The sequence below is a fragment of the Pempheris klunzingeri genome, chromosome 21 (assembly GCF_042242105.1).
Source record: "Pempheris klunzingeri isolate RE-2024b chromosome 21, fPemKlu1.hap1, whole genome shotgun sequence".
Lineage (NCBI taxonomy): Eukaryota > Metazoa > Chordata > Actinopteri > Acropomatiformes > Pempheridae > Pempheris > Pempheris klunzingeri.
Genome location: NC_092032.1, coordinates 5,792,636 through 5,813,374, shown reverse-complemented (window position 1 = coordinate 5,813,374; position 20,739 = coordinate 5,792,636). Strand labels below are relative to the sequence as shown.

Genomic DNA, 20,739 nt, shown 5'->3' with positions numbered 1-20,739 from the left:
ACATTCTGTGCATCGGCACACTGTCCAAGAGCACTTATAAGAAAGAAAGAAAGGAAGCAATCAAAAAACAAGAATACAGATATGTAAAACAATCAATGCAGTTGTGGATCATGACTGTGACAAAGACAATATGTGTGTGTGTGTGTGTGTGTGTGTATGTGTGTGAATTGTGCAGCATGCCCAGGTAATAATTCAATAGAATAAAATAAAATAATGTCTATAGAGCACTTTTCTGAACAAAATATAACAAAAAGGATCAATAGAAATAAAGGGACCCTGTGTCCTCCTGTGTTCAGGCTGTGATGATGAATCTAACCATTATTATTCACTACATTTGAACACTGTGTCACTCCAGCTATGTATAACTGCTGTTATGTAACAGTGTGTCTGTGCGGAACCACTTAACGTGTTACAGTGCGACCTGCTTCCAGCAAACATGTTTCAGACTACTTCATAAAATAAATTCACTTTAGATGGGTTTACTGTCATCAACATCCCTGCGACCTGCTGTGAGCCACAGTGGCATCCTCCAAATGTCTGCCCCGCCCACTGGTCAGCACGCTTGTTTCCATTGGTTCAACATCGAAGGAAAGCTACTTGAATGTAAATCCGGTTGGCTCACGGAGGTGTCAATCACTGTCCTCACGGTCGGCCTATGCAAATCGACAAATAGATGCGGAACAGTGAGAAGGAGAGTGTAGCGGGCATACATAGGTAGAGGGGCGGACGGCTGGTGCCCTTCATCAATTTAACACTTTTATTTTGTTGCGGGCCCGTTTTATTATTTTATCGAATTGGACTTGGATATATATACTGAACCGCTGTGAAAATGGCGCAGCCAGACACCAAGAAAATATTCTTTGAGAACCTGTCGGGAGCAGGGAAAGCTATCGCAGTGCTGACGAGCGGAGGGGATGCTCAAGGTAAACTGAGGACCGACAGTCTCACAGATATGTGCCGGTGTGCTCAGGCCCTCTGGGGGCCACAGCACACGGCTTCACCCGTGTGGTGCTGCACTGTTGGAGGAGCGAGGCGATATTTTCCAACGAAGCGCTGCGCTGCAGTTAAAGCCGTCACATTAACACGGTGACGTTGTGACTGTTAGTTCGGGAAGCCCGCCAGTTAGCATGCTAACGTGACACATCCGGCTAACCTGCTAACAGCATCACTCTTTGTCACTGACTTGGTGGCGCTCGTGTCGCTACGCACGGTGACAACAGTTTAGAGAGTCATTTCCTGTTCTCACCCCAGAGTTTATTATCCGTGCATAATAACCGCTTCAGTTTGTGTTACTGTTGTAATTGACTCCCAGTCTAATTAACTTGGATGAGGCAGTGATAACTGCCGCAGGCCACTGCATTGCGGCTTGGACCGGGCGACGTGTAAAGCAGGCTTCTGACAACGGGAGGTGCTGAACAGCATAATTATCCTCACATGTTGGTTATGAGAGAGACGAGGCTTGAGGTGGTGGTTAGCAGGCACAGCAGGCACAGAGGGCCGGTGGTGGGATGCCTGTATCCTGTGTACGTGATGAGCTACATACATTTCCGCCGGTCCGGCTTGCGTCATAGAGTAAACCCTGGTCACGTGCTCACCGGCTCCTTCTCAATTTGACTGTAACGCTGCTTTTACACACGACTGATGAGTATGGAGGCATAAACTATACATTAAACTATACATTAGTGGGAGTTAGGCTGAATAATGATGCTATATTAGAGAACGCACTACCAGGCTGGACATTACTGTAACATGCTGAAGTATTGAAGATGTGGCGTGTGTTATCTAGACATCCAAAGTCATTGGGATCAGTTATACTATGATTGATATAAACTTAATGAAACACTATTTTTTTTTTTTTATATCCAACACATTAAACAGCCATTCAGTCTAAATTAACAGGAGTATGTCAGTCTAAGTGGCTTGTCAAAAAGAGTAAATATCTTTTAAACCAGATGTTCCTGTGCTGGTGCAGAGGTACACAGTGTGTGTGTGTCTATTAAACTATGGGAAATCACTTCTGGTGTTGTGCAGTTTATGTAATAGTTTGTCTGCTATAATCCGTTTTCATAGCAGATATTTTGACCTGTCATAGTAAGAAAAGCACAAGTGTCCTGCTAAGCCATGACAGTGTGACACCGGGCCAGCATGGACAACGCCGAAGCAGCTAAATGGAGTACAGCCATCGTTAATTTTATTATTTACGCCTGCGCCGTTCCCACTGTGACACGAGAAGAGGTCTTCTCTGGGAGGTCAGCCTGGAGTTGTTTCAGCTTGCATTCTTACTGCGCTTCTCTTTCAACAAGAAGCAACGCTGCAGTTTTCTGCGCATGAGTTATCAGCCAAATTCCGTGCATTATGGCTCAGGACATATGAAGCGATCTTTGGCAGGTGGTTTTAGAAGCAGCCTTCGCTGTTAGGGCACACATGAACAAATGCACAGGGGGGAAAAAGCATGTAGCTGGCCCCAGAGCAAACCAATGAGGCTGTGGCATGCATGACAGGAGCTCAATGTCATTGTCAGAGGGTATTGTGTAGCCTTGGCTTGATGTTTTCACTCTCTGCACGAGAACATGTCAGTCCTGCAGAAAGAGAAAGCTAAAAGTTACTAAGTTTTCTTAGTGACTTTTAGCTTTGATAAAGACCTCCAAGCTCGACAGGAAGCATGAAAGACTCATTTCAAGGCTAATTTTGCAGTTTTATCTCAGTTTTTCTTACTCCTCAGTCTCTAAGCGCCTTCTGTCTTCTCTGACTGTTGTTAAACCAGGCGCAGTTATGAACATAGTTATGTAAGGAGACAATAGGGCACAGGCTGTTACACTGGACAATATGGCGAATGGCTGCTCCCTTCCTAGTGGTTACTGGTGCTTTGTTAGTTCTGTCATTTTCCATGTAGGAACATTTCACTGATTTCTGAGGGGTTTTTACTTCCCACCACAGTTTACATTACAAATGTCACTGTCTCTTCACATCCATTTCTGTCCTCTCCACTGCCCCAGTGGCCTAAACGTTTGCGTTGCCTAGCAGCGGCACTGCTTGGCTGCCTTTAGAGCTGCAGTATTCTCTTGACGCCCAGTCCTTTCTTCTGTTGTTTATATCTCCTCCAGTCGGCCAAGATCCTGTCTGCCTGCTGTGGGTAAAGCATTATCCATTATTCCCACCATCACTGTTTAAGCTAACATTAACTGATCAACATTCAAGTCACAGAGCAGTGGTTACTCAGTTCACTTGGACTAACCACTAAGTAACTGAGCAGCTGTAGGAGGAGCTGGAGGAACCTTTTTGACCAAAAATGGCAATGAGCTGTGGTGTGAAAACCATTTGGCCCGATCTAAACACAGATAGGCCGTGCTTACAAACACACACCAACACACATTCAAGACAGATACTGTACGTTCTTAGAGAGAGGAAGTTAAATAAAATTAAAGTTTAATGCTGCAGCTTTCTATGACAGAGATGAAATGAATAACTGGGACAGCCATGCGAATCAGGAGTTTACATTGATTTGTTTGATATGTTTTCTCTCTTTAAAGCTTCACTATTTCCCCTGCTCATCACTGCCATGTCGCATGAAGTTTGTTTTATCGTTAAGAGTACTTTTTGTTTCTTTCAGGGATGAATGCTGCTGTACGTGCCGTGGTTCGAATGGGGTTATATGTGGGAGCAAAAGTTTATTTCATTCATGAGGTGAGCCCATACCTGTGATGGTGATCAGTTGTAAGGCCTGTTCATAGTTTCTAAGTAGGGAAACATGACTCGCATGCTAAGACCTGTACATTTTAGACTCACTTTAGGTAAGATATGCAATGGTTAAAGCTTTCTTTCAGCAGAGGAATCTATTTTTTTAGCAAAGTAATGTCAAATATATCAGAGGGATTGGCAAGTGTTTGACGGGTAAATTCATGAAGGGACGGCTGCACTTTTGTTGCATATTGACAACAGCAGGATCCCAGCCTGCATGCATAACAGATGCTAGCGGAGCTCTGGCGAGGGCCGTGCTCTGCTTGCTCATCCTGTGATCCCTGCACATCTGTGTGAGTCATGGAACTCCTCGCTCAGCGTGTTGTTACATAACTGACTTGAGGCTTTAGCAGATGCCTCGTATGAAACTCCCCTTCCGCTCACACACCACGGTGCTGTGGGAGTTCTCCTGCAGGAATAAATATAAAACCTTCCATATAAAATTCTTGAGTTTCACTATTCCTCGTCTGTACTGTTCTGTAGTGTTGCATTAGGTTGAAATAGTTTAGTTCTGAGTCATGATGAATTACTGATGCAGTTTGAAGTCCACATCACTCCAGCTGTTGTTTGTACCTGTTTGAAAAACCTTATGTATTTATTTACTAAAAAAGCTTTTTGCTTTTTGTCTCAGGGTTATCAGGGTATGGTGGATGGTGGAGAAAACATAAAGGAAGCTACATGGGAAAGTGTCTCCAGCATGCTTCAAGTGGTGAGTGACTGATGGGCTCCAGGAACAGCTCCCTAATCTGTGGATTTCTGTTAGTGTTAAACATTTTGAAATAAAAATACAGTAACTTTTAAACTATAATTTTCTACCCAAATGTTTCATATTACAGTACAGAGAGCTAAAATATAAGGCTGATAAGGCTGTTTATAGTAGGTCATTTCTTATTCACCATGTTAATTCTGTGCAGCTTTAGTGTTTACTCACAAAATAGTTTAATCTGCTCACCTGATTTTCCCTTCAGTTATCTTTTACCCTCCCACACACACACACACACACACACACACACACACACACAGTCCTACACCTCTGGTCTCTTAGTGCACACACAGCCACTCACTCTGCCCAGCCTCTCTCTGTTTTTCTCTCCCAGTGTGCGTCTGTTCTGTTGATTTTCTTCATCAGCAGTATGTTTTGTAAAGACGCCCAATAAAAACAACTGGATTTTTTTCACCCACAGTTCTGTTTTCACAACAGGTCACACTACGACCTCTCTTTCTCTCTCACCCTCCCTGTCTTTCTCATTTCCTGTGTTTCACTGTAGAGATTGTGGAGATTGTCCACTGGTTAATCAATGGCGGATGGTGTCATTCTCTAAATTAGATAATGCTAAATTGGGTTTCCAAATATGCTTTGTTGGCCCTTAATATAGGTGTGGAAAATAGAGCTGGTTAGTGATTAGGGAGGTCATCCCCTTACATCCCAGCAGCCAGTTCCTCAGCTGTGTTTACTCATGTCAGTGTCCTCAAGCAACACACTGAACACCAAACTGCACCAAGGACACACAAGTGAGGTATGAAAAACGATGTCTTGTATTAGGCTGAAGAAATGTTCACACCTGTCGTCCTCAGGGTGGGACTGTTATCGGCAGTGCCCGCTGTAAAGAGTTTCGCAATCATGAAGGACGCCTGAAGGCAGCTCACAACCTGGTGCAGCACGGCATCACCAACCTGTGCGTGATCGGCGGAGATGGCAGTCTGACAGGAGCCAACCTCTTCAGAGAGGAGTGGAGCGGGCTGCTGGGGGAGCTGGTGGAGCAAGGTACTGAGGGAAGGTGGACTTCATCTTTGCTTTAGTATTTTATCTAGGATGTGCTCGCTCTTTTGTTTTTTTTTTTTCCACAAAGCGGAGTTGCTAAATTCAACCTTTTGTATGCCCAGTGGAGATCTATTCAATATGGTCACTCTAAATATTTACAAATTTGATCAAACGATAAAGTTTTACCACCTTTTAAAATCATGACAGTGAAAAAACTCTCTAGTTTGCCAAAACAGGATAAAGTTTAATAGTCACTTAAAACATAAAGTTCTAATCTGAAGTGATTTGTCTTGTAAATCAGTGATGTTTCTTACAGTGTTTAGGTTTTTCCCTGAGCTCAGCAGTTTCCATTGCTGCTCATGTTATATTTTGCCAGCAGGCTATGAGAGTAACCTGTCTGAATCACTGCAGAAATACTCTGGAAAACAGTGGTTCAGGCCTTACTTTGTGATCCTTTCAGGCCTGATCGAAGCCGATGCTGTTCAGAAGTATTCGGCCCTTCACATCGTGGGGATGGTTGGCTCCATTGATAATGACTTCTGTGGAACTGACATGACAATCGGCACTGACTCGGCTCTGCACAGAATCATCGAGGTGGTGGACGCCATAATGACCACTGCACAGAGGTAAAGGGGAGATAGAGCAGCTATGTTTGTTTGTTTATTTCTATCTGTTATATTTGGTGAGGCTATGAACAGTGGTGATGGTCAGACCCGCTCTTTTCACTGAATCGCTTCCTTCAAGCTGATGCATGTAAACAGAAATTAGAGAAATGTGATTTGACTGCATTGATTTCAGTGCAGATTCAGATTCAGCTCCATTTACGATAATCGCTTTAATGTCTGCTTTTGAATGCATCGGTCTACTGCCGTATAACTCAACCCTCTGTCATATTTTCTGTCCCAATCTTTTAGTCACCAGAGAACATTTGTTTTGGAGGTCATGGGCAGACACTGTGGGTAAGAATGCATTTGATAAACTTGAAACCAGATCCAAAAATCAAAATTCCTTAGACAGAGACCATTATCTCCACTGTTTATATACACAGTGCTCTGTCTGTGTGCTTTATTCTAGCTACCTGGCCTTGGTGAGCGCCCTGGCTTGTGGGGCAGACTGGGTGTTGATCCCTGAGATGCCCCCAGAGGACGGCTGGGAGGATAAGATGTGTCAAAAACTGTCTGCGGTAACACGATCTTATTTGTTCCCTGCAGTAAACCCAATGAACCATATTGCTAATGCTATATAATGTTTCCTAGCTGACTTGTTTTACACGGCAATGATGTTGTTCTTATAATGTTATTATGTTATTTTTCTGCACAGTCTTTTTACAAGGAGAGAATTCTGACTTTTTTTTAATCAGGGGAGACTGACGTGAGGGAAAGTGTTTAGTCTCAGCCGTCTATTGTCTTGTTGTGTTTTTTCTGCTTTGGAAACGTGCCGTTGTTCTATGATTCAGACCCGTTCCAGGGGCACAAGACTGAACATAATCATAGTTGCAGAGGGAGCCATTGACAGGCATGGGAAGCCTATAACCTCTAGTATTGTCAAGGACGTGAGTACCTGAGTGCAAAGAAAGGGGAAGCCAGAAGCATGGAGATCTGACGGATGGAAATCAGCCACAAAGAGCTAACTTATACAATCCAAATCCATCTGGGAGATAATGAAACTCCATGCTACGTCTACAATAACGCAGTGACGGCAAGCAACAAGTTCGACAGGATGTTACTGGTCAAACACAACCTGCAACGACATCCTTCATGATGAAACAATCGGCCCTCAGCTCCCCGGCTGTCAGCATTGTCTGGGCCCCATGCTTCTGAAAGCCCACGTCACAGCCACAGTCTCAGTTTTTCTGTCATGTTGTTTCTCCACCACCCCCCTTGTAGAACCGAGCAGGGATGAAAAGGCTGAATATCATAATTGTAGCCGAAGGGGCGATTGATCGTAGCAACAAGCCCATTACCACTGACTATATCAAAAATGTAAGTACAGAGTTTTGTGTAAAAAGTGTGGCAAGTTCCATCTTCGACTGCCTCCTGTATGACCTCTACTACTGTACTGCTGCCCCGATGTGGCTTTGACTCTGTTGCTGTGTTTCTGGATTGCTCTGTCAGACACACTCTCTAGTTTGGTAAGATGGCTTTCACCATACTACTACTGCTGTGAAACGCTGAGCACACACCCTCACTAAACTCACACATCTGTAAAATCGAGTGTCATTTACCTGTAACTACCTCACACATAGTTGTATTGAATATGTTTTCTTATTGGAAATGTTTTGACACCTTCACTCTGTAAATTTGCTCATAGGAATTATGACCCGATCCCATGACCCTGCACTAACTGTACATTTGAGGGCAAACATGTCAAGCATCTTGTACAGTACCCCTGTATTTCCATTCAATTCAGCAATTTCTGCTTGGGATCTAGCGCGATGTTAAGAATAAGCTAAGAGCTCGGCGCTAACATGACTGAAAACTTAGAATGGCTTGCTTGTGCTTTGCTGTTTCCCCTTCTCTTCAGCTTTTTTACTGTGTTTGTGTGTCAGTGCGTGATGTGTACCTCCATGTATGTTGTATGTTTTGCACATAAATTTGTTCCACTGTATAATTGTATTGCAGACATAGTTTCATATTCAGCGGTGTTACTAATATGCATGAGATAAATTAGCACCATTTCATGTGAAGGATCCATTAGTTGAATTTACAGTACTATTTCCTATTAGAGGAATAACAAAATGTATCACCAACATATTTGCCTGACCTGCACGTTTTATTCTCCTAGCTTGTCGTCAAATGCTTGGGTTTCGACACACGAGTGACAATCCTGGGGCATGTGCAGAGAGGAGGAACACCTTCTGCTTTTGACCGTATCCTGGTAAGTCCTTTTACTTCATCATTTTATTAATTTTTCAAGCAAAGTACCAAAGAGCTGGGTGCAGGTTCTCAAATATCAAGAGTTGATGCTTTTCTTTGGCACATATCATAGTAAACATTGTTCCTTGGACTGTGGCAGATTTCTAGCAGGCATTTTTCACTTTGTTCTGACATTATTTTGACAAATCAATTAGTTGAGTGAATAACTTTTATTTGCAAATGTGATGATTACACTCTGATTTTAGAACCATAACATTGTCAGTGTGTGATTTATCTTTTTTGACTACAATTTACATGTGTGACTTTTTATTTGTTGTAATATTTATAATAGAAATTCACTCTCTACCTTTAACCTGCTACACACCTTTGCTGTGAGCGCTATTTGAAATATTTTGGTAGGAATATTCCAGCTGTCCAGAGCGCTTCCTGTTTAATCCTGTGTGTGTCCGAGGAGAAATGGCCCCAGGTTTTAGGTTAAGCACATTAACAGATTTATAGCTCAACATGTGAAGCAGTGCATCACAGACAGCGAGTGACAGATTTCTTCATGTTTACCAAAATGAGCTAAAAACTGAAGCAGAGAAATAGACGTACTGGAGAATTTATTCCAGTCTTGAGTCCAGTTTTGCCTCCAGTGTGAAATAGTTGCTCGATCTAGGGAAGAATGTGTTGGTAAAGAAAACACCACAGGTGTACAGGAGAAACACGACAGGTTTTGATAGTGATGATGATGCAGTTTTATCTGTGTGTGTGTGTGTGTGTGTTTGCTTACACAGGCCAGCCGTATGGGTGTGGAGGCTGTTCTTGCCCTTCTGGAGACCACAGCCAACACGCCAGCCTGTGTGGTCTCTCTGTGTGGTAACCAATCGGTGCGCCTGCCTCTGATGGAGTGTGTGCAGATGGTAGGCACTGGACTGGGCTGGAAACATGCCAAGACCGTCACACATTAGTACACACACATAAACACCCATTTCCAAAAGTGCAGGAGCTGAGGACGGGGGGAAACCTCAAACACAAACACCAGGAAATGACTGTAGTGAACTCAGAGAGGCAGACTCTCTGGGGATGGGGTGAAGGAGCATCAGTAATGATGACAAACAGCACAGCCTATTGGGCCTGGAGTGGCACTAATGCTCACAAGAGAGCTGTATTGTTTGAGAGGCAGTTATGTCTGGTTAATGATTATCTGAAGCATTTGGCAGGGTTGGCGATGACTGCCCACAGGATGGTGATGTAATAGCCACCCATCTCCATAGAAACCATAGAAACGCACAAAGAAGCTTTGTTATTGTGCTCGTGTGTCTTTGGATTCGTGTGGATTTTGACAGACTAAAGAGAAAATCTAGCCATAGCTTTCTGTTAATTTCAGAATGAAACTGGTTTAGGCAGTGCGGACAAGTCTATTACAGGTCAAACAAGGTTACATAGCAGCTATTGTTAAGGTGGAACAGATGTTTACTCTGTCATTGTTAGGCTAGAGAGGTGATTAGTCTTACATGCAGCAATTGTTTCGCTTACAAAAGACATGTCAGAGATCACAGTATGAGTGCCTGCAGATATTTAGCTGATACAAATTAAACAAAGTGCCTCAGTGTTGTGCATACCGGATGTACAATATATGATGTAGGACTGGATTCAAACAGTGAAAATACTCCCCTCTTTTCCTTAGACTCAAGAGGTTCAGAAGGCCATGGACGAGAAACGGTTTGAAGAGGCAGTTAAGCTTCGGGGCAGGTACGACTGACGGCCCTCTAGGATTGATCCCATACACCAAAGCCATCACTCCTCTCAAGATCAAGACATGGCATCAGTTTGATGTTGCTTACTGAAGACAAGTGTAGTAGGGAAAGTGGTTCCTGGTGCTATTTGAGAACACCACCAGTCTGTTGTTTATGCACAGGATGCAGTCAACAATCAGTCGGAAATAATTGATGCAAAATGAAACCCTTAGTGAGCACCTTTATATTGAGCCTTTTCATGGACATGGCGCTGAAAATATTTCGCACAACTGTGACATGTAATGATATCTGTGTTTTTCTGCAGGAGTTTTGAAAACAACCTGAAGACGTACAAACTGCTGGCTCATCGTAAGCCAGAATCCGAACTGCCAAATGTAAGTCACCTCGCGACATCTTGACATTCCCTTTGGGACTTTTAACAGTGACACAGCTCTGTTGCTCTCTCCTAACACGAGCTAGAAATACACACACACACACAGACACACACTGAGCAGTGTGTTTTTGTTCACACACCCAGCTGGCGTCCCCGCCATGCCTCGAGCACTGGTTGTTTTTAGACAGACGAACTGGCCTTCCCCAGCCACTGAGACGTTTAATTTTTTATTACGCTGTCCTCAGAGTTTGCACACAAATAATGACTCAGCCACTGCAGTCATGGTGCACTGTGCTGCTGCTATTTTCAGAGGAATCCTTGGCAGAACAGGGCTCACTCATCAAGTAAAGTATTCTTGTAAATGTGTGGTTCGGCCAAATTGAACAATGTGAGTGTTCCTCTGAAAACACATGAATTACAGCATGCTAGTAACAGTGGCATCCATCAGATTATGGTGTCGCTTGGTTCCTGCTGGGGAAAATAATGTGGTTTATTATGACTTAACAACCTGCTTGCTGCGTTACCTTTTACTTGCTGTGTAGCCTATAATTGTAGAGATGGGCTTCACATGAGACCCAGGTGTCTGAGCGCTGGTGTGTGGTGCAGTGATATCGGATGACACCTGGCTCCCAGCTGAGGGATGACTTGTTCAACCCTGCCAGGAGGTGCGGCAGCCTGCTGCTGTTGCTCCAAAGGAAGCAGCTCAGACTAAAGCTCAGTGAAGTGAAGATGCAGCACGGCGGACACCACGCTGTGGCGCTCGCCTAAGGGTCTGGGCCCCCCCTGCATCTGTGATAACGACCACTGCAGACCCAGCATGTAGCTGAGAGACTAGAAACCATTTATTGACTTGCTCTGCAGAGCTCGATCGAACTGTCCAACAACTGCGACATACTCTCATTATTTAGTGTGATGACTAAACAATTGATGTCGGGTTTGATGTCTGTTTTCTGCCCTCAGAGCGGCTTCAATGTGGCAGTGTTGAATGTCGGTGCCCCTGCAGCTGGTATGAATGCAGCCGTCCGTTCAGCTGTCAGGGTGGGCATCTCTGAGGGGCACAAGATGTTTGCTGTCAGTGATGGCTTTGAGGGCTTCTACAAAGGACAGGTGGGTCCTAAAGCACTGCCATACTGCTACATGTACTGCACCATTGCATGTATACATCCCTTTGCAATCTCATTCCTACAAATATTGTGGGAAAATCATCACACTATGGAGATTTAATGTTATAATTTAAATTGATTAATCAGATAGTTAAATAAAATGTTGTGTGTATTATTACTTTCATGTGTTAATAGACAGTAGATTTGGTGAATCAGACAGCACACAATCACTGTTGGCTCTCTGACTGGAGAATAATCAGGGAAACTCGGGGGATAATCTCTCCAGATTATTGTAAACCAATTTCCCACAGTGACTGTTCCTCCTCCACACTGCTCAGCTAAAGCTGATGCAGTACCACAGCAAAGCGATAGAGGGCAACATGTGACACATCCTGTAAAACACAGCTTCGGACAGTGGCATGATTGTCGCCTGATCTAACAATGGAGGACGTCTTTTAGTGAAACCTGTTTTGTGTGAGAATGTGCTGTAATATGAGACATTGTTATTTTCCTCCTCTATGACTGGTAAAACTGGTTTCACACCGCTACCTTATCCTCGTCTGACCTTTTCCCAGTGGAAAACCTCAAATCCCCTCAGTCCATAGTTGGCCTATTCACAAAACAGCACTTGACAAACCATCTGACCATTTATTTTCATTAAAATGTCTCCAGTCTCACTGGTTAGTTAAACACCCTGAGTGTGTCCCAGCCAGCTGAAATCAGACTGCGCCAACTGACCCTAAGAAGATTACAGCAGCGGGAGTAATGGATTTCTATACTTAAGTGCTCTGGGACTCTCTGCCACACACCTCTGTATTTTCTCTGCTCCAGTTCCTCTTTAAATATAAGAGATTGCGTCCAGAAAATTAACTCTCCTCCCAACAGTCTCTGCACTAGGAGGACTTATCAGATAATGCACTACTGTAGCTGGAAGTTCTGAGTGTGTGTTAAATGGACCAACAACACAGGAACAATGGTAGACATAGAATTCATACACTTGAATGCTAAAGGAAGTATATAAATGTGATGGGGCACTCCAATAAGACTTGATAATATTGCGTGTTTTGCTGTTGTCTTCCCCTCAGATTAAGGAGATTAAATGGGCTGATGTTGGAGGATGGACAGGACAAGGTGGATCTCTGCTGGGAACCAAAAGGTTAAGTCTTGACCTGTTATCTCTGAGCATTTAAGCTGGAATCCGCTTTTTATTTGATAATTATGTTTTATAACGAATACCAATGTAGTTCTTTCTCTTCCTTCCCTCAGAACACTTCCTGCAAAGCATGTAGAAAAAATTGCTGAGCAGATGCGAAAGCACAACATTAATGCACTGCTAATTGTTGGTGGATTTGAGGTATGTTTCACACCCTTTTGTCCCTATCAGCTAATGAGGCTACATTCAGTTTCTTTGATTTCCAAAAGCTTTTTAGCTCTTGAGTTTTGAAAATTCATGACATTAGCAGCAATGCTATATTTCATAAACGTTACAGTTTTGCTCACACACTTAAAAATGACAAAGTAACTGTTGAGACATTACTCATTACTCTATCACATGTACAGTATATAACAGTGACATTGTGATTTTGACCCTTTCCATCAGTCATATCTCAATTAATGTGTATTCAAGACATTTGAATTGTTTTTATATATATATCACAGTAGCTAATATAGATGAGTTGGTTTTGATCATAGACTGTATAACGAAGTGGACGTAGCTTCCAGGTCTGCAAAGTGAAGCCGATGCATTAAGCTCCTTAAACCTATGCTGGTTGGAAAAAGACTTCCGGTTGTATTGAAGTCTTTGGGAAAATGACCTTACTTCTCACTTGATTTATTACCTCAGAAAACATCTTCCTAGTGAGTTTATGGTCTCAGTCGCTAGTTTCAAGTCTTCTCCCATATGGCACGATGCTCATTTAGTACATTGTGGTCCCATTTTAGTGGAAAATAGACTAGAATAAAGCAGGGTATGCTTTGGGGCGGGACTACATTGTGACTAACCAACCAGAGACGGTCTTTGCAGAACGGATGTCACTTCTGTTTCCTAAAAACCAAGATGGCAATGGAGGCAGATAGACTCCTGTAAAGCTGAACTTGAGGCTTCACAAACCAATGAGTGATGTCACGGTGGCTACATCGACTTCTTTGTACAGTCTGTGGTTTTAATTGGAAATGAAGAGCTCCCGCTTATTTTCCAGCCATTTCACGCACTCCCGTTTAGATGCTCACCAGCTTTATTTTGTGATGTGTGTATGAATGGATTTGTGTGTGTGTGTGTGTGTGTGTGTGTGTGTGTTTGTATGAATGTGTGTGTGTGGTGTGTGTGTCTGTTTTGAGTGTGTGGAGTAGTACCTGTCTGTTTCGCTGCTGTCCGTTGTGATAGACCTGGCTCCCCCCCTTGGCACCCTCCACTTTTTTTCTCTCCCTTCCTTGTGGCAAGTAGCACCTCTCAACCAAACCCACCTGCCAAAGTTCCACCCTTACAGACACTAAAGCCATTGGCTCTGCCCTGCAGGCCTTCCTGTCACTGCTGGAATTGTTAACGGCGCGTGGGAAATATGACGAGTTCTGTGTGCCCATGGTCATGGTCCCAGCCACTGTCTCCAACAATGTGCCGGGCTCAGACCTCAGCATTGGCGCTGACACGGCTCTGAACGCCATCACTACTGTAAGTGATGGGGCTGGCAACCAGAGTAGATGATCTCACCAACAGGGAGAGACAGATCTAAAACACACACACACACACACACACACGTGCACGCAAGCGGACAAACACTCAGAACATGCTTACGCTCACATTGCCAGTCAGCCAATCACGTTTCAAGGAGGGAGAAATTGCTCACTCTGTCGTTTTTACCAGTCGGCAGTGCAGTCTGTGACTTATTTGGCAGAAAATGTTGTGAACATGGCATCTTTTTTGTCACGATTGGAATCAAACTCCAGTAAAAACTTGAGACACTGAGCCAGACAGACAAACTGAGTCCTGTCTTTACTGTGAGGCGTGACTGGTAAAGGTCAAACCAAGTTGCAAAGTAGCATCCCTCCCTTCCTAATCAGGTAAGTGAGTGGCAACATGGAGGCATGCCGTGAGGTGCACGAGTGTCGTGACCGCCATGTCTGCTCTGCCTGCTCTTCCTCCTGACTGTGTTTGTGCCCCCCCCCTACATCTTTAACATCAAGATGAGTGGTTAACAGCATGCAGACATACAGCTACAGAACACTAAAACTTTGTAGTATTGTGTGTCTGCTTGAATTGATAATGGCGCTCTTACACTAACGTTATTTAGTCATTTGATGTTGTCTGTGCTAAGAATTTAGCAGTAAGAAAGCAGTAGAAAGTAATTGCTCTTAACACATACCTCAGGAACCTCCGCTAATGTAAACGCAAAAACTGATCTGACCCCGAATCTTTGCTTTGCCACCATCTTCATTCTTCATCCTCTTGCTGTGTGTGCAGACTCGATCAGTGCTCGTCTTCCCCGCATACGACCTTCTGCAGCAGATATGGCTGTCTTATGGTTGGCCTATGCAGTGTCACCGCATTGAGCTGCTGAGGCTCACAAACACACAGACCTCTGTCCCGTTTCTTCATTTTACGCCTTCGTCTCTTCCTGTCTTTCCTCCCTCTGTTCTATCCTGTCCCTCCCTCCTTCTACATTTTGTGTTCCCCTATCTTTTGTGGCTCCACTCTGCCACTCTTTCAGTGTCCTTTCTCCTCCATTGTCTTCATTTTCCCTTCTGGACATTCCTCTCTGTGTTTCTATTCACACTTCTGTCCTCCTGTCCTTTATGCCAAAGGGAAGCCATTGCCGCTATCACACGGAATGAGCCGGAATGGCAGGATACGCTCTAACAAACTGAGAGAGATTCATCTCTCTCTCTCAGTGGCCGGCGTTCTGCGCCTCTAACGCGTTTTCATATACTGCCGCTTCAGGCGTTTGAGAGTCTGCTGCAGCTGTATGAGACTCGCGCTACCTATGAGGAGTTTTGCATCCCGATGTGTATGCTGCCTGCCACCATAAGTAACAATGTGCCGGGCACAGATCTAAGTATCGGGGCAGACACGGCCCTCAATGCCATCGTGGAGGTAAGACAGTCGAACCGCCGCCGCGCTTTGGTCAAGATGCTAATGCAAAAAGGATGAAAATGACACATGATATAAAGTTAATGGTCCAGTGCTTTTACTCAACAAGCTGGCAGGTTCCAGACACAGATGTGCAGTAAAGTTACATTTCTGTAGCCAATCACACTACTGCTCTGAAACTGAAGGCCTGCATTAGCCTGCATCAAGTTGCATTATGGTCAATTTATGTTCCAGTGGTTTTTGGAGCTTGAGCCATACCAGGGACTAATTGTGAGGCTATCCCCCAGCTTTATGGAGCTTTAAATCACTGCAACGCTGTTGTAGCATCTGAAACTCTGTGGAGTCTACTGACATCACAGTCACCTGATATATTGCTGACTATCAGCATTGGACTATCGATAGTTTTACCCTCAGATGAAGTAGAAAAGATGGCTGTCCTCTCTAAATATAGTTTAACTGGATGGATAACATCTAAAGTGATATGTGAAGTTTACCCTTTGATGTGCTGTCTCATCCTAATGCAGGACTGCAGTGGGTGGTGAAAGCAGCATTTTAGCATGAATCTGCCTGAATTATTTAAATGTAGCAAGCTGACTCTTGTGCAGATTGAGAAATGAGCATGCTGGCCTTGAGAAGAGCGTTTTGCTGTTGTTTTTCTATGTAGAATGTATTACTTTAGCAGTATCTGACCTCTAATCATCACACCTCTAATCTTTGTTGACACTGTAATATATTAAACACAGCTTTTTAGTGGCCGCTTTGCAGACTTACTGTTTCATAATGCTCAGTGTGTAATCATACTGACTCTGTGAGCTTATATGCGTGTGTCAGACTTGTGACCGCATCAAGCAGTCGGCCAGTGGGACCAAGAGACGCGTGTTCATCATTGAGACCATGGGGGGCTACTGTGGCTACCTGGCCAGTGTAGGAGGCCTGGCTGCTGGAGCTGATGCCGCCTACATCTACGAGGAGTCGTTTGACATCAGAGATCTGCAGGTAACGCATCATGTCGTCATGGTAACACACACACACACACAAAACCTGATTGCTTCCTCAACTCTGTGTTTATAGCTTCCAGTCCCCCAACATGTCATCTCTCACTTTATCCACTAGAGGGGATTCTGGTTTAATTCTGGAGCTGCCTCTACAGGACTGCGCCATCTACTGGTCAGCTGAACTCACATGTATTTGCTCCCACAGGCCAACGTTGAACATTTGACAGAGAAAATGAAGACCAGCATTCAGAGAGGACTGGTCCTCAGGTAGAGTGCACACAGCCATGTTACATTTTCAGGCTACATCCCTCAGTGATTATATAATGAAAACTACTGCTGCTGTGTTTTTGAGGGCTTTGGTTTTAAGCTGCTTGTATAGTAAACAGATCCAGCGTTGATGCCATCAGTTTAACAGCAGTGCTGTTCTCATCTTAGTGTTCCTGAATTCATGTTATAGTGACATCGTGTTAATGTAGAAACCCACCTGTTTTCTTTTACTGTGTGTGTGTAGGAATGAGAACTGTAATGAGAACTACACTACAGACTTCATCTACCAGCTGTACTCTGAAGAAGGGAAGGGAGTGTTTGACTCTAGGAAGAATGTGCTGGGACACATGCAGCAGGTAATCACAGCCACACCGCTCACCATTCCAGACTGACTAAGTGGAAGTACTCCCCTCTGTAGCGGTCTCAAGGGTGACAACTGGTCCAGACTCAGGAAGCCTTAATAAACAATTTTCTATATTTGTATCATGAATATGCAGAGCCCCCTTTTACATGGACGAGCTTTGTTGTATTTTGGCTTTGTGTGTCTTGAGATTAGCTCAGATGAAACTGGATCAAACAAAACTTTGATGATCCTCAAGGGAAAATTGGTTTGTTTCTGCCTCAAGTACTTGGATACAGAACAGAAAAAATGACAGTAGGTTTGGTGATTAAACAACAACTAGATCTGAGACATTATTTTATATATGAAATAAAGAAGCGTGATCGGCGCGCTGGTGGCTCTGGGTTTGAATCTGGTCTCAGACTTTTCATGCATTTTCATCTCTATCATTTCCTGTTTCTTCACTGTGGACGTGACACAGAAAAATAATGAAATGAAGCCGGACCACAGCAAAAATGAGAGAAAAGACTTTGTTTAATAGACAGCAGAAACGCATCCTCATGATGATTTGTTCAACAAAATGACCCACTTTATTTCTGTCGAAAAGGGAGGAGCGCCGTCTCCATTCGACCGGAACTTTGGGACCAAGATCTCTGCCAAGGCGATGCAGTGGGTCACCAAAAAGCTGGTGGAGACCTTCAGACAGGGTAAGGCTAACGCCCCACTGGGGTATTAGTGAAATGGCCTGTGGTAGTCGATCCTCCCTCCCTGCAGAGGCGTGACCGCTGTGAAGCAGACCTTTACCCAGATCTGTCATGGAGTCACTGTCTGACATCTTGACGTATTTTTTATTTTTTTTGTCCTCTCAAAGGAAGTAAACAGTTTGATGAGAAATTGACTTGAATGCACTTAAAGACTTTTTTTTGATGAATAACACGGACATCTGTGAGTGATGTGTAACAGTAGTTTGTCTTTAAACCTCACTGCATGTGTGTAAAGGCTCCAACTTACAACAAGTTGAAACTCCTCTTTGTTTTTTATGTCTATTTCCCATACACATGGATGACATAAGATGAAGGTAAATATTTTTTTTCCATGCTGGCTCCATGACCATCTACATCTGTATATTTAGCTCCATGTCCCCGTCTGTCTCTTCCACTCCTCTGCCATAGTTTAGATCCGCACAGCCTGTCTGGGCACCTGTGGGGTACAGCGATGACTGGTTAGCGCTGCTACCAGTCTGTGTCTCTGCTCCACAAAAGTAATCAGTAGCCACCACGCTACCAGTTCACCATTACCAGTTAACAAGTCATCTGAACTTGAGCCACGAGCGTGGGCTGTAGGAATAACAGACACAGTTCTCCATCGTGCTTTGCCCCACATTGTCGTGCCTGTCGTCGCTGCTTCATGTTGCTTTAGTTGCTTTTTGTTTTCAGTTGCACCTCATCTCCCGTAGATCCACACAGAACTGTTCATTTACTATTTTTGTTTTCCAGCTTACAAAACAAAAAGGTCACCATCATCTCCCACACCTACTGCCAAATGATTTCCACTCTGCTGTATATAAAAGCACAGCTCAAGTGCGTCCCCGTGTTCCCACCCCTGACTGCTCCGGTGTTTCCCCGCAGGCCGAGTGTTCGCCAACACCGAGGACTCCTGCTGCCTGCTGGGGATGCGTCGCAGGGCTCTGGTCTTCCAGCCTGTTGTGCAGCTCAAGGAGGACACCGACTTTGTGTATGTCCCACAGCAATTGAGCTTTAAGGAAAACTCTAAAGGGTGCTTTCCAAAGTTTGAGATAATGGCCTTGTTCGTCATCATGTACTGTTTTCTTGGTTTTGGCCATTGTTTCCTAGTTCCCCTCCAACTCTTTAACATTGTCTTTTTAAATTGTTCTATATGTTAATACCAACTCACCCAACCTGCTGTTAAGTCATTCTACTAACACATCCTCATGGTTCAGAGGAAACAGCTTTTCTTTTCCTACTCCCAATTCATCAGAAAATTAGATTTGTGCCACTGGTGACCATCAGAAGTGAACATGAGCGTCAGGACGTTTCTGCTACGGTGTGAAATAAAGCCTAACCACACCCTCCTCTGTCCGCAGTCACAGGATCCCTAAGGAGCAGTGGTGGCTGAAGCTGCGTCCCCTGATGAAGATCCTGGCCAAGTACAAGACGAGCTACGACGTCTCAGACTCTGGACAGCTGGAGCACGTCGTACGCAACCGGCCTAAAGAGTCGGACGCCTCGGTAGCCATGTGAAGGCCAGTACGTATGGTGGCCTGTGAAGTCCAGTCAGTGTGTGAGACTGGGAGTCTGTGAGGCCCCCCCCGTCGGTACGTGTGTTGTAAAAGAGCTCCAGTCACCTCTGTTAGGCCACACACCGTGTTCATGTCCTGCTTGTGTCATTTCAGTCAGTGTCTCCTCTCAGTTTTGTCCCGACACACCGACGAACCGTAACCTAGCCTCTGCAGTGTTTCTAATACCAAACACACACATACTGTCGCACACACACACACAGCTGTCCTGTCATGCATCTGTGTGTCCTCGTTGCCCTGGATGTTTAGTGTCACTGTTGTTTTTAAATTGCACTTTCTCTGTCTCCAGTTGCTTAGGCAGGCTCAGAGCCCAGAGCTGCACGAGGACAGAATAGACACAGCATCTGCTGTAAGAACCAGTGTGTACCTGCCTAGAACCAGTGTGAGGTTCAGCATATTTTACGTGAGGCTTATGCAATACAGTTCTACTGCTGCAGGTCAAGAGAACTGCATGCTGTGCTTTACACTGAAACTAATATTTATCTTTTTAACATTGTTTATTTTGCTTGTAAACATGGATGTATTATTAACTGTAGGCACTGCTGTACTGAGTAGCTGTCTGTCATATTGCACCAATGAGTTAGACGTGTAAGAGACTTCTGTTTCCCACAGAATAAAACTCAGACTTGAGAAGTGTACCCCACTGATTAGTGTCACTGGATTTATTTATACCATCCTAACATTAACATTAACTTAAAGTAGGGGAGACCGTAGTTTGTTGTCACACTTTGTCATCTTACAGACCTCATTCCCACATTGGAGGGAAGCTTAGGGTCTTTGGTTGAGATGGGATCCCTTTCATTCTTAGAGCTTATTTTATCAGGAAGTTATTCACTCTTACACACTGTAACAACCAAGCCCATCACAGGCTTCGTTATCGCCGTATTTATCAATAGAGTTTCTGTGAAAATGTGATTTTTAAAAGAAATTTGTAACTTTTTCGATCTGGAGACACCAAATCAGATTTCACATGAACAGATTCACCATCTCTTCACTCCTCACTGTATTTGTCTAATTGTTTAAGCCACGAATGTGAATCATGACTGTTTGTCTGAAATATTCTCTGCAACGAGAAGTAAAATGAAGGATTTTACAGTGTTGAGACAATTCCAGCTTTTATTAAAGCCATAGTTTCATAACTAACA

General features: G+C 44.0%; 1 protein-coding gene across 4 annotated transcripts; it reads left to right on the top strand.

Moving 5' to 3' along the window:
• Nucleotides 1-689: 689 nt before the first annotated feature.
• pfkpa (phosphofructokinase, platelet a) lies at nt 690-20,237 on the top strand. Of its 4 annotated transcripts, none has more exons than XM_070852764.1 (22): nt 690-923; nt 3,611-3,684; nt 4,370-4,447; nt 5,314-5,503; nt 5,961-6,126; nt 6,415-6,459; nt 6,575-6,683; nt 7,387-7,482; nt 8,285-8,377; nt 9,153-9,278; nt 10,046-10,110; nt 10,420-10,489; nt 11,449-11,595; nt 12,677-12,747; nt 12,858-12,945; nt 15,526-15,678; nt 16,507-16,671; nt 16,876-16,937; nt 17,182-17,293; nt 17,885-17,984; nt 18,906-19,011; nt 19,382-20,237. In XM_070852764.1, exons 1-22 carry the CDS (start codon nt 830-832, stop codon nt 19,536-19,538), a joined length of 2,367 nt encoding a protein of 788 aa, XP_070708865.1. In that variant the 5' UTR covers nt 690-829; the 3' UTR covers nt 19,539-20,237. The 4 variants fall into 4 exon arrangements, with proteins under 4 accessions (XP_070708865.1, XP_070708864.1, XP_070708866.1 ...); XM_070852763.1 differs by lacking the exon at nt 15,526-15,678 and adding an exon at nt 14,107-14,259; XM_070852765.1 differs by lacking the exon at nt 7,387-7,482 and adding an exon at nt 6,957-7,052.
• The last annotated feature ends 502 nt before the right edge of the window (nt 20,238-20,739 follow it).